The sequence below is a fragment of the Anastrepha ludens genome, chromosome 4 (genome assembly GCF_028408465.1).
Source record: "Anastrepha ludens isolate Willacy chromosome 4, idAnaLude1.1, whole genome shotgun sequence".
Lineage (NCBI taxonomy): Eukaryota > Metazoa > Arthropoda > Insecta > Diptera > Tephritidae > Anastrepha > Anastrepha ludens.
The window spans coordinates 131,099,827-131,113,991 of NC_071500.1; the positions used below are offsets into that span (position 1 = coordinate 131,099,827).

General features: G+C 35.3%; 2 protein-coding genes across 4 annotated transcripts in view; one reads left to right on the plus strand and one right to left on the minus strand.

The window, feature by feature from the left end:
* The window catches only part of LOC128861247 (uncharacterized), a 30,738-nt gene extending 21,228 nt beyond the window's left edge, over positions 1-9,510 (plus strand). The window contains exons 2-7 of one of the 3 annotated variants that reach the window (XM_054099227.1): positions 4,526-4,667; positions 4,733-4,840; positions 4,907-5,071; positions 5,135-5,235; positions 5,634-5,799; positions 5,894-9,510. In XM_054099227.1, coding sequence (XP_053955202.1) covers positions 4,547-4,667; positions 4,733-4,840; positions 4,907-5,071; positions 5,135-5,235; positions 5,634-5,799; positions 5,894-6,177 — 945 coding nt within the window. In that variant the 5' untranslated portion in view covers positions 4,526-4,546 and the 3' untranslated portion in view covers positions 6,178-9,510. Of the gene's footprint in view, positions 1-4,426; positions 4,668-4,732; positions 4,841-4,906; positions 5,072-5,134; positions 5,236-5,633; positions 5,800-5,893 lie in introns of all 3 variants that reach the window. The other 2 variants (XM_054099225.1, XM_054099226.1) reach the window with 2 other exon arrangements.
* Positions 9,511-12,513: 3,003 nt separating this feature from the next.
* LOC128861249 (ADP-ribosylation factor 2) lies at positions 12,514-13,791 on the minus strand. The gene is made up of 4 exons (XM_054099228.1): positions 13,534-13,791; positions 13,080-13,342; positions 12,897-13,022; positions 12,514-12,777 (listed from the first exon to the last, which is right to left on the minus strand). The coding sequence occupies exons 1-4, from the start codon at positions 13,598-13,600 to the stop codon at positions 12,691-12,693; spliced, it is 543 nt and encodes a 180-aa protein (XP_053955203.1). The 5' UTR covers positions 13,601-13,791; the 3' UTR covers positions 12,514-12,690.
* Positions 13,792-14,165: the final 374 nt, after the last annotated feature.

Consider the following 14,165-nt stretch of genomic DNA (forward strand, 5'->3'; position numbering starts at 1 on the left):
CAGCGTTTTTATCATTAACTTTTTCAAAGCATACAAATATGTACATATGCATAAGGCAACTTATATTTTGTCCTTTATCCTGTCCTTACATTTTTATCTATAGGCCAATCAAAGCTAATAATGAAAAAAAAACATGAAATATAGTTGTCATATAAATGACGCATGGATCTTGCAACAATCATAATTTTCAGAGCAAGGTTTCCCAAAATTGACCTCCGACTTGCATTCAAAGCATAATGGTGGCAGGAAAGTACGTACCCTCATCATTACTTTCGAGTTCAGAAATGCTGTTAGTCGTCCCAATGCTACCACCAAAATTATTGTCCAAATGAAAGGTTCGACGATGTCAATTTGGATCTAGTCGGATCCTTGCCAAAATTTCAGAAACTTGTTTACTATTTGACAACGTTCGACAGATGCACGAAGTGACTCGAGGTAATCCCAATGAGGGTTAACACAGCCGACACTGTCGGCAATGCTTTTTACTCAAAATAGATCGCATTAGTCGGAGGTAAACGAATTCGAACTACATCACATCACGATATTCCGCAGTGGCTCTAGCACAGTGGTCGCCAACCCGTTGATCGCGAGCTACCGGTAACTCGCAAAGGCAATTCTGGTAGCTCGCGCTGCTCACGTTGCAAAAAATCCAAAAGTCTGAAAATCATACCAGTATTAGCAAATTTCAGAAATTTTCATAATAAATAGATAAACAGCGGCAACACTGCGGTAAGCGATTTCGCGCCGACAAACACGACGCAAAGTCGCGTCTCCGTTCTAGGATCGGCTGGAACCGATTAGCGTGTTCGAGAATTTTTTGGCTTTATATATACGCAGTGCACGTCGACATTGCGCTCAGTTTAATACTGAACGGCATTATCAACGTTCTGCGTGCAGCGGTTGGGTTAGAGTTCGAAACATTATGGCAAGCAGTAGTAAGAAGGCGAAGACATACCATTTCCATTCGGAATGGGAAGAATAATACTTCTTCACAGAAGTTAAAGGCAAAAGTGTTTGTTTGTTATGTAATACATCTGTGTCAGTTCCTAAAAAAGGAAATATTGAGAGGCATCATAAAACTGTACATTCGAATTTTGAGAAGGCATTCCCCTTAAATTCTGCCACCAGAAAAGAAAAACAGAAACATTTAAAAATCCAGTTAATTGGACAACAGTCAATATTTTTGAAAACAATCGACAAAAATAAGGCTGCAACTGAAGCATCTTATCGTGTATCCCAGATAATTGCACAAAAGAAAAAACCTTATGAAGACGGGGAAATCATAAAACAAGCATTTTTGGAAGCTGCAGATTCTTTATTCGCCAACTTTAGAAATAAAGACGAAATAGTGTCTGCTATAAAATCTATGCAACTTTCTGCTAATACAGTGATGAGGCGAGTAGAAGTAATGAGCAATGATATTTTTTTACAGTTAAGAAGTGACTTAGATAACTGTATTTATTTTTCACTGCAGCTGGATGAATCAACAGATGTAGTTGACACCTCACAGATGGCCATATTTGTCAGGATGGCTTTTAGTGATTTTACAATTAAAGAAGATCTTTTGAAGTTTATTCCACTCAAAGGACATACTACTGGGCTAGAGCTGTTTTCTCATTTAAAAAATCTCATCTCTTCTGAGAAAATTCCAATATCAAAAATGGTAGGCCTGACAACTGACGGTGCTCCAGCTATGGTGGGTTGTGATAAGGGGCTCGTGGCGCTATGTCATAAGGATGAAAGTCTTCCACAATTTCTTAGTTACCACTGTATTATACATCAGCAAGCATTATGTGGAAATTTTCTAAACTTGAACAACGTTATGAAACTGGTGGTGAAAATTGTGAACAAGATTAGAGCTCAAGCGTTACAAAGAAGATTATTTAAAACCTTGGCTGATGAAATTGACTGTCAATACGGAGAGCTACTTCTTCACTCTGAAGTGCAATGGTTGCTCAAACGTTTCAATGATGTCCTGCCTGCTATACTCCAATTTTTCAAAGAACGCGATGAACCGATTCCTGAACTATAAAATTCGACTTGGCTCAGAGATTTTGGTTTTCTTGTGGACATTACAGAGAAATTAAATGAGCTTAACTTGCAGCTTCAAGGCAGGGATAAAGAATTAGCAGAAATGATTTCTGATATAAATGCATTTATTACAAAACTTGAATTTTGGGAACAAAACCTAAAAAACCGCGATACTAAGCATTTTCCTATTCTTTCTGAAAAGATATCCAAAAATCTATTAGAGCCCTATGACAGTAAATATCATATGGAAATAGTTTCTAACTTGAAGGAAAACTGCAAAAATCGTTTCAAAGATTTCAGCAAAATTGCTTTAGTGACGCAATTTGTTGTTTCACCCTTTATGGACATTGATATACAACAGTTTGCAACTTGTGTTATGAACAACTTTGGCGAAGACATTGCTGTGACAGAAATTGAACTGATTGCTTTTCAAAGTGACTTGACTTTAAAATCTTTAGGTTCAAATACAAAATGTATATGGACTTTAGTAAGTAAAGATAAGTATTCAGTTTTATGTCGTGTTGCGTTGAAAGTGAAAGCGTTATTCAGTTCAACTTATTTGTGTGAATCTTCTTTTTCCAATATGAAATTTATTAAAAATAAATACCGCAATCGGCTTACAGATATACATTTGGATAACTGTATTCGAATGACTGTATCAAATTATACTGCAAATATTAAAAAAATTATCGATGAGTCAGAATGTCAACCTTCTCATTAAATATGCTCTTTTTATCTGCCCATATTTTATTTATATAATAATGTACTATTACTGTTTTGTTGTTTTTTTAAGTCGCTTGTGATTTGCCATTATGACTGCAAAAAAATTTGTTACGATTGATAGGTGTGAACATGGATGTAGTTATGCATAAGTATAAGCACTATAAGTCATAAGTTTATTATATATAGAATACATGTATTGTATGTCGAATATAACTGTGTATTATTTAATTTATGTTGGCTTGTGCAAGTAGCTCGCTGTTTATTTCAAAATCTTGAAAGTAGCTCAACACATTGCCTTCCTGAGGAGTGCCCATGTAGCACTAAAGGGCCGTTTTGATGAAAGGAGAGAATAGTGTCGACACATAGTCGACACATGTGGCGGCATCCGGCAAAAATGTATTATTGCACTTCCGTTGATGTTAAAACCCAGCGTTACCGCTATCTTTTTGGTGGATAGATCAGCCTGCGTCTTCAGGAAAGTATAAAATCTCTTGCTGTTCTAATAATCCTGTCGCTTCCAGCCCTTGTCACATGGTCATTCCAAGCTCGACGTCTTGTTCTGGTAAACTTAACGATGTCGTTTACTCCCGCAACAGGAGCACCCTGCATGCATCTTTCTCCAACCTCTTCAATAATGTCGCGATCACCGGATATCTCCACTCCCAGATATTTAAATTTCATAACTTACAAGTTGAACTTGATAATTTTCCTCGCAACAACCAGAACATTCTCAACTTTTGTAGGTGCAGCATTCACCATTTTGTTCATTAACTCTTTATAATTAATTCTAAGTAATTAAAGTAAAATATGTACTTTATATTGAGAAAAATTCATATGTGGCTTGTAATTACGCCACAGTAGTACTATACACACACAGTAAAAATAAATACAACAAGAACGGCAAAGAGGAAGGTATGTGTCGCTGAGTTTTCATTCACATGGTTTTCGTTAGACAGATCGTATTAGATGACCGTTCTGCAGCTTTACGTTGGTGAGAACCAGGCTATATGGGGCAAGTGTTTCTGCGTTGAATTTTAAACCTAATTTTAAAGTACATCATACGCATACTGTTCCGTGCATAATTTACATTATTATTATTGTTATTAATTCTGTATTTTGGTGTGGGTTGGTGCGTGAATACCATTCGTTAGTTACCGAATAGCGGTCGCCCCTCGGAAGGCAGTGGCAGACCTCTGGGTACATATATTTCTGCCATGAAAAAGCTCCTCAGAAAAATATCTGCCGCTCGGAGCAGGCTTGAAACTGTAGGTCCCTCCATTAGTGGAACAACATCAAGACGCACGCCACAAATAGGAGGAGGAGCTCGGCCAAGCAACAAACAAAGGATGTAAGCGCCAATTATCCCTTTAAGAGTACACACATATCATAGTTCAATGACACAAAGTGTGTCAGGTAATTGCATTCGCTTTCAGTACGCAGTCTTGGCCGTTAAACAGTAATTGTTTTTGTTTTTTCAAATTTGCGTACGCCAAACTGGCGGGCACACTCTGCATTATTACACTTTGATACTCGTATACTGCAATTATACTATATATTTTATGTATATTATATATTTATGAATTATATAATCTTGTGTATTATTATTATTACCATTAAACTGCCAAATTATGAGCTCAAAAACTCGAAAATTACTATTTTTTCTATTTAAAAGTAGACATTTCTAAAGGTCGCCAAGCCTTTAAACCAAAATAAGCCAAAGTCCCAATCGAATCACATTCTCATACCTACATATGTATGTACACACATTAAGAACTATGCAGGTGCGTAAAAGATGGCTAAATCACGAAATGCTCTCTACGCTGCTGGAATAACTTGTTTGGGATTTTTGTGCTTTGCATTAGCCTCGGCAGCCATCGGAATACCTATTTGGGGTTACTATGACAGTCCGACAGGTAATTTATTAATCGTCTTACGCATTTTCAAGTGCATATTATTTTAACATATTAATGTTTTTCAGGTGGCTATGACTTCGATCGGGGATATTTCGGCCCCTTCAAAGTTTGCAAGCAGTTAGCATATAACCGGGAAAAATGTGGTAATGACGTTTCAAAATTTCGACTATCCGGTAAATATTTGAAATTCAATGTATACTCGTATATATTGGGCAATTAAAAAAATATATTATTTTTAGCTGTGGTTAATGTAAGTGGTCTATTAGCCATTGTTAGCTCCGCGACATTGGGTATATTCTGCATTCTGTCGGTAATACAAATAGCGATGATATCTTCTCGAGAAAAGGTTGTGATGCAATACACCACAGTAGTGGTATTTAAAATGGTTTTAGCACTGATTTCGTGTGGGTAACAAACATGGTATTTCAAAAATATATTTCATTTCATATTTGTTCTTCTCCTCACAGGTTTACTGGCCATAATTGCAACAATAATGTTTGCGCTCAAAATCGATGAGTCGGAAAAATATGGGTTTAAAATATCTCGCGGAGTCTCCTTTTATTTACAGGTAAATACTCCTATGCCTTTTGTTACAAATTAGTAAAGTATACAACTATTGAGTTTTATTAAAAAAATTGTATGCGGTCCCTTTTTTATGTAACACTAACACCAGAAAGCTTGTCCTGCACAGGTAAAAGGTTTCGCTTTTCGGGTAAATTCTAAATAATAAATTAAAGTTTCCACGCCCTATAGTCTAACCTCACTTGATGAATTCACCGATCTTAGCAGGGTTATTAATACTGCAACAATAAAAGCAGCATAAGTTATGTTGCTATAAAAAACTTACATACCCTATTTAATATTTCAGATTAAACGGTGATCGAAATTTGTTTGGAAGTGTAGTTTTAATTATTGATCCTCATTTTCGTTTTATATTTTTTTAATATAAAAAATATTTTTTTACAGATTGTGGTTATTGTATTAACCGTTGGGCTATTTCTTGTCGCGCTCTATGATGTTCTTTTCTCACGCCGTCCAGGTGGGGACCCCACTATGATTGTGGACGCTTCATCGCCGGCCAGCGCGATGACGTATAACAATCCTGGTTATAAAGAGCCACGTTCAAGAAACGGTAGGACCTAATATGATTAATCTCAATGCAATTCATGTACATATGATGTTCGCTCAGTTTGTAAGCTCAAAAAACTTGTTTGTATATGTTTTAGGGGTTTCGGTCACAGATGCATCGGGAAAGCCGTATAGCGGTATTCGTAACGGGGGTAGCGTAGCATCCATGTCCACTACAATGACCAGCGTCTCAAACGGTTCGACAGTGGAATCGGTAACACGTTCGCCTCTTCGTTCCAGCCTAAAGAAACCCCGACCCACTCGGGATCCTGCGTTAGGTATACAGAATCCGGGCTTTTCAGGATCGGGTAGTTCGCCGCCTATGCAACGCAGTAATAGTATTAAAAAGGTTCGCATTCAAACGCACAGCACAGAAGTGTAAAGACTGTTTAAGGAATATGTATGTGTTTAGGTGAAAACATTTTAAAAATATTGAAATTGAAAATAAAATGTCGGAAATAAATGCATTGTATCGTAGATAATTGAGCAAAACATCAATGCAAAAAGACTGTACTGAAAAATCCATACGTACGTACATACATGCATATTTCGTTAAAATTTAACCGAAAAAATTATACATACGAATATGCATACGTATGAACTTATATAAATAAGTAACAGCAGAAACAGCTTTTTGTAAAGAAGTTCCAGAATTTCGAATGGTTCAAAAAAATGTTGAAATAGTATTTGGTCTTCCAAAGTAGTGAAAAAAATACATAAGATACTTATTTATCGCGCTTTATTATGAAATTAACCTACGTACATGTTGGCTTTTAGAAATTATGTAATTTCATAAGTCAGCATGGTAATTCTCGAATAATAAAGACATATCGAAGCACCAGACGCTGTTCGTAATCAAACTTGTATCGGACTCGAAACTTTCACCAAACTAAGAACTTGCAACACGCCTATGCCACATCTGTTCATCTGTTGTTAATGTATTCGTTCCAAAATTCGAAAAAAGTTATGTATACAGTGCACTCTCTCTTAACGGGCATCTTCCGTAAGCGGAGCCCTACTCGCCAAACAATTTTTTTTATTTATTGTGTCAAATATTTATAAATATGTTCTGGTTTTGGAAATAAAACTGATTAAAGATCTGTCACAAATTGTTATTCATTTTTTACATTTTTCACATGAACGGACACCTCCCATAAGCGGACAAATTTTTCAGTCCCTCAGGTGCCTGCTTAAGAGAGAGTGAACTGCACATTTACACTTTGTCTGCACTGTGGCTGCAACAAATAGGGAATACGGTAAAGTGTGCGGCACACTTTCTATTCTTAGACTATGGTTTGATGTACGCTCATTTGAAGTTTGATTTGAACCCATTAGAGTTCTAGATAATGAATTGTTACAGTTTTTTCAAGATATGTATAAAACAAAAACGTATGCATGTTTAAATAGCTGTTTTAAGCATTTTTTATTTTTTATTAATTTTTTGTGTAACTCAGTTTGTTTAATTTTTTACGCAAATGTTTAATTCGAAATCGAATACGATATGTTTTCTTTTTTATTTATTTAAAATAAAATATTTTTTGAAGTATGAGGCAGAATGTAAAAAAACATTACACGAAGCCACGAATGAAATTTAAATGTCAAAAGTCGAGAAAGAGCTGTCAAGTAGAAGATTGCGCTATTCTTTAAAGCGCTTGAAGCAAAGCTGATATTTGGTCAAATTTTATACCTTACAGTACATTTACTTTTTGTCAGTTGTAGAAGCAAAGCAAGCATGCATTGTGGCAGCATCTTTAGTTTTGTAAAGGCGGTCATACAAGGTGGAAGCAGTTTCAATTTGACTTGACTTCTCGAAAATCACTTCAATTGGCAATTATGACGTAGGCTGCAAATATTGATGGGCAACTTCCGTTGGACAAAAGTTCTTAATCGTCTTGGAAAAAAATTATATACAAGTTGAAAACTTGCCCATGCAAGCATCAAATTAATCCACAACTTGCTTGAACTGCTGCTGTAATCAATATCTGACTTACGATTGCATTATTTGTTTACATTACCTTCCTTTGACTTTTGTCCTTTTTTGTCCAAATGTACACATAAGAAGACGTTATGGTTAGGCGAATTAAAACAAGGGGAAAAAGAATTTGGGATATTTTTGACGCTGTGTAAAAAGCAGAAAACCTACTGAAAGGTCAATTTGTTTAAAAAGTTAGTTCGATACAAATTTGGAAGGAGTGAAACATGTTCGGCCGAATTGAAAATAAATTTGAAATATGTAAATTTAAAGTTGCTACTGGCAAATAATGGGTTAAGGCAATGACAAAACTGTTATCAAATAAACGTATCGCAAGAAAATATGTCATACATTCATTTCACTTTGTTTGGTATACTTTGCTGCCAAGGGTATCACACGAATTCTAATTTTTGTAAATACTGGCATTGAATACGCACAATCGTAAATAAAAACGAGAAACAAGATTACTTACCAACATTTTCTGTCTTCATTTTTTTATGTATATGCTTGCCCTAACCACCTTTAAATCGTACCCCTACGACATCTTCTTGTTCATATTTCAAACTCTGTTTGACATTGGTGCAATTTCTATTAAAAAAATGAATACGAATTTCATGTAACTAGAATTCTATAATTCTATCTCTATAATTCATTATTAATATGTTGCTACTTAAAAATATTAACCCAGAAAGTGATCATTGTTAATTCTTAGGGCTGGCAAATTGCTATAAAGAAGAGGCTTTGAATAAGTGTGAAATGTGAATGCGAGAAGAGATCTTAGGAGTACGATTTAATAGTGGTAAGGGTAAGTATATGCAAAAAGAAATTCACGTTCGCTAAATTTGTATTTTTTCTTCAAATTATTGGAAAGTAAAATATAATGAAGCCGAGTTTGTTCTTCCATAATTTGTTTTTTAATTATTGCATATATCTTTATGCATGTATCTTTATAATGTATACCTTCTATTACAGGTATCATAACTATTAAAAGCTTTTATTTTGGTAAAGAATGGTTTTTGTTATTAACATAAGATAATCTGTGTATCCGTAAATTGAAAAGAATTATTGTGACTTAAGAAAGTACTCGTGTTAAACCAGTATATGATGCTGTAAACTATTCCGTCCATGTGTGCTCGAGGCGCAATCATAATTTAAGGCATTAGTAAAATAATTCTCAAATAGTAACTTATTGTGCATCTAAAACTTTTTCGACTTAAAAGGGTCCTCCGGGGTGAAGACTTACTTGTATAAAAAGTACGAAAAAGTTCAGAATTCGTATATTCTTTTCTTAGTATTCTCTAATAAGTCGCACAAATTTTGTTTTTTATTAAAAATATTTTAAAATTGACTTCATTTAAAAATCCCTTTTTTTAATTGTTTTCCTCAGGAGAATAGTAAGGAACCATTTACAAAAATTTAGTAGTAAATCCATAATATATATATATATATATGTACATATACAATTTAAATATAAATATTTAATGGTTACAAATCGAAGTATGTTTTAATCATTTAAGTACGCAATATTTACAAAAATATACATAAATTAATTCATTGGAAATGATAAAAAAGAATGCAGGAATACATTTAGGAATTATTCCAGCTTTAAGCATATTTTATGTTGTTATTTATGTGTGTATTTTTCAAAACGCACATCGTTATCATTAAATTTAAGGTGTTTAAGGTTTAATATTTAACATATTTAATTATAAAATGTAAGGACGTAAAAAATCATTGATTCATTAAAATTCCATAAACAGAATAATGCTTTAATTATTAGTTCAATGTATTCTAGGCTGACCGAATGTTGTCAATGGGTATGTTACTTGATGATGTATGAATGATGTTTGATGCCGAAAGAGTAAACATGTCCGGAGGCGCAGTAACACAAAAGCAACTCCGAAGCAAAACTCGACACAAATATACCATATTAATTTCTATACTTGTCGGCACGAAGGTAATAATGATTTGCAAACCAAAACCAATTTACAATAAATGGAAAAGGCAAGACGAATAAGAGCAGCAACAACATTTGCAAGTATTTTTTCTGCAATTTGGTCTTTGATTGTCACAATTTCAATAAGAATGTAAACAAATATAAATAAGGTTGCAACAAAGAAGCTGGGAATTTTCACATGACCCGGTCGCAAAGTGGCCGCACAGGTGATCGTAGGCAGCGTCTATTCTTTTTGCAGGAGTGTGACATTTTTCATCGCCTTCATTGATTCTGCCATCGCAAAGCCCAATGGTATTCTTGCCATTTGCATCTCTTGAATGGTGGTGGTGCCATCGTCTGTTCTTATGAGGGCATCAACCAGATAAATGAAGGCACCTTCCCCAATGAAGCAACATACATTCCAAATGTCCACAAATCGTTGCCGTTTTGTCATCATTATTTGCATTGGGGGTATTTTTTTTTAGTGGCGGGTTTCAAATTCAGCCTGACCCAGATATTCAGATGACCCGTACAGCACGTACTATTGTAATTAATATAAATATAAACCGTGCGTGAACTTAAAATTCATTTAAATTCGGAAAAAGTTAATGAAATAAATGGGAAAATTATTTTCATTACCTTGTAATGTCTCGTTGCGTGTAGAATTATTTACTTATGTACCTTTATATATCTATTTAGTACATTTGACTTGGCAGGTATTTAGGTCGAACTATAGTGTAAGAAAAAATATAGTTTGGGCGCTATTTTAGCCACCTGCTAATTAAGTAGAGCATAATATTTTGGAGGCCACCGTAGCCGAATGAGTGGGTGCGTGGTACATAGAAAACCTTTAATGCTAATGCGGCCACTCCTGGGCAGACAATGGTAATCCTCTTCATAAACAAGTATCTACGGTTCGGAGTCGACTTAAAACTGTAGGCCCCACAAATTGTGGAAAGGCATCAAGACGCAAGCACTAATAGAAGGAGCTCGGTAAAACACCCAAAATGACTGTAAGCGCGAATATACTATGTATATATGTATGTATGTGGTTTGGGAAATAAGTTCGTAGCGTTTTTACCGAAGACTCTTATTTAAACAAAAAACAATAATCAATTAAATATTCGCCGTTGCTGTTTATAACCTCTTCCTACCTCTCGACCAATTTGTTGCTGCCGCTCCGCTAAAAATCGCCTGGTCTGGTGTCAAAGCAGTTGTTGAGCCAATTTCTAAGGACCTCTTTGTTATCGAAGCTAACGCCCTTCATATGGTTTGACAGGGAGCGGAAAAAGTGGTAATCGATCGGTGCACGGTCCGGAGAATACGGCGGATGCTGAAAAACCCCCCATTCGAGCTCTTGGGAGTGCGGCTTTGACGACTTCTGCAATTTGGGCCTGACGTTGTCGTGAAGGAGTATGATTTGACCATTTCGATCAGGTATTTTCAATCGAATAGCTTTATTCTCGCGGTGTAGCTGGGCAATGTGAGCTCCTTGTTGACCGTGGAATTATTTTCGAGCATTTCCCAATGCACCATGCTCTTCCAGTCCCACCAAACACATATCATGATCTTCTTTGGATGTAGATCCGGCTTGACTCTCGGCTTTGGCGTATCTCCTGGAGCCACCCACTCCTTTCTTTGCTTCGTATTGATGTATAGGCACCATTTCTCATCTCGCGTAACGATTCGGTACAAAAAGCGCTGTTCATGACCGCGTGTTGCTCGATGGCGAGCGAGATGGTAAGAAGAAATTTAAAGGCGACTTTCTTTGTTTTTTCGTTGAGGCCGTGAGGCACCCAGGTTTCCAAACATAGTTTTCTAGATCAGAAAGAGTTCTAGCAAAACAATCGTTGTAAAATAAAAGAAAATATAAAAACGCTATGAACTTATTCCCCAAACCACATATGTATGTACATAACATACCCTTTTTTCTACTGTCACAGTTGCAAACAACCGGAGAAAAAGGAAACAATCTTCAATTTCCTCTGTGAATGCCCTGCCCTATGGAAGGACAGAATGTTAACCCTGGGCAAACCGCTGTTCCAGAGTCTTGAACAGTTGTCTGGCTTAGATGTCAACAACCTGGTAAGGTTCCTGAATCGCACAGACTGGATATAGTCATGGTGTAAATAATTGGTAAACAAGTTGGTAACGAAAATGTGGCAACAACACGGAGCGGAAGCTCTAGTTGGATTCTGGATGAATCACCACTTTAACCAACCAACCAACCAGCCCGGAATTCCAAAAATCCTTTTATACAAGTGCATATTACGGTAATTTTCGAAAAATAAAAAAAATGTGACATCTCTGTTATAAACGAGGCAAAATAACTCCTATTTGATACAAGTGATGAACCTAAAAACATAAATACGACGTAAAAACGTTTTTTAAAATACGCACTTTTGGGTAAATACATCTCGATAAAAGACTTAATAAAAATTTACCAAAATTTTGTATACGTACGAGTATTACTCCTCACCTCACACATAAATATTGCGGAGATCGCGTCAACTTTTTTGTATGTTTGGATTAAATTTCCATCCTCCATCTGATGTTATGAGAAATAACTATAATTTTCCATTAATTGATTTAAAAGCAAACAGCCCAAATTAAATTTTACAAAAATGTGGCTAATGTGTATTCTGGAAATTTTTTAAAGACTAAAATCTACAGCTAAGATGCACGGGAGAATAAACCGAAAAGCCAAAATAAAAATAATTCTAAATCTTTGAATTTTTGGAAGAGACCAATGCAAAGTGGCTGAATTAATGGGGATTCACTTAACGGTACAGTTCTAAACTACATGTACATCCTTTAATTTAGAGTGAAGCGAATGCATTTTATTATTGAATATGTTTACAGTCTAACAAACTTGTTATATATTTATAAAAATTTTAAGAATAAATTGCAACACAACTTTTTCGCTTTAGCCCTTAAAAGCTGAAACCACGTTATTGTTGCAAAGATCGGAATGAAGCGCTTCTTTATCATTTCTTAGCCAATTCCGCTGACAGCCAATCAAGTCCTTCATAAAGCCCATTGTCCTGTGTGGCGCACGCAGCCTGAATATACCACTGAAAATTAAAACGTTATTTTAAGCAACAATTTAACACTAACAATTTTATACATGGCCTAAATGCTGCGATAGATTCATTTAATCTATTATCTAACTCTGAATTGAGGTCGGACTTACATGACGATTTCGTAGCTGATTAAGTCTCAGTTTGTCGGTTAATTCTGCGGCACTCATTGCATTTGGTAAATCTTGCTTATTGGCAAATACCAACAGTACAGCATCGCGCAATTCGTCTTCTTGCAACTTTAATTAGAATTTACATAAATTTACACAGAAACTATGCCAAAATTAAAAACGAACCATATTTTGTAGTTCTTTCTCAGCTTCATTTATCCGGTCCCGATCATTTGAGTCCACAACAAATATAAGACCTTGTGTATTTTGAAAGTAGTGGCGCCATAAAGGCCGAATTTTATCCTGACCACCTACATCCCAAACAGTGAAGCAAATATTTTTATATTCAACAGTCTCAACGTTAAAACCAATTGTTGGAATGGTCGTTACGATCTCTCCGAGCTTTAGTTTATAAAGAATAGTAGTTTTGCCAGCAGCATCTAAACCAACTGCAAATAAAAAGTAATGTTACAAATTGTAATACCTTGTACGCCAAATAGGTTGCAATTCAAGAGAATTAAATTTCTTCAATGTATAAAAAGAAATAATTAAAAACGCCCATAGCAGCGTACCAAAAATAATATAGAAAGAAAAACTATACGTATGCTTGTGTATTCACGATAGAAAAACTAGAACTTACCCATCAAAATACGCATTTGTCTCTTGCCAAACAGACGTGTCAGCAAACTAGATATGGTTAATCCCATTATAGCAAATTTGCTGAACTAAAAAAATATTTGTTATATGAAGCTTAAAAACAAGGTTTCTAAGACGCTAACAATAAAATAGTAATACTTTGCGGCGCTTTGTAAATCACTTTTATTTGAAGTTACACATACACTTCACAAATTTGTAATGTTAGCGACGTGTGGCGACGTTCTGCTATTATAAAAAAATCCAATATGGCAGCTATAGAATGACAGCTGCATAAAGAATAGCTGGATAATAGATGTCAGTTGAGTGTGGTACTGCCAACTTGAAAGTGCATTGAAAGAATATTCTTAACGGTTTGTGTATTCGCTAAATCACAAGCAGGATGCAACCCAAAGGGTTAGTTTTGTTGTAACCATAATAAAAATATTATATAATAAAAGTAAGTCTGACATCAGCTCCCTTCCCAATATAAAGTTACGATATTACAAGTTTATGAAAATTCAGTGAGATACAATTTTTTGTAAGTATTTGACACATCTTATGGCAGCCCTTTCTTGTTTTGAAAGTTATAATTTGTATATTGGTATGTGTGTATGTGGCGGCAAGCTGGCTAATGGT

Excerpts from the sequence above, each read along its gene's own strand:
- LOC128861249 (XM_054099228.1), bottom strand. The coding sequence starts at position 13,600 with ATGGGATTAACCATATCTAGTTTGCTGACACGTCTGTTTGGCAAGAGA. Across the intron at positions 13,343-13,533 it reads ACAAATGCGTATTTTGATGG|TTGGTTTAGATGCTGCTGGC; the intron begins GTAAGTTCTAGT and ends TTTTATTTGCAG. Across the intron at positions 13,023-13,079 it reads AGAAAGAACTACAAAATATG|TTGCAAGAAGACGAATTGCG; the intron begins GTTCGTTTTTAA and ends TTCTAATTAAAG.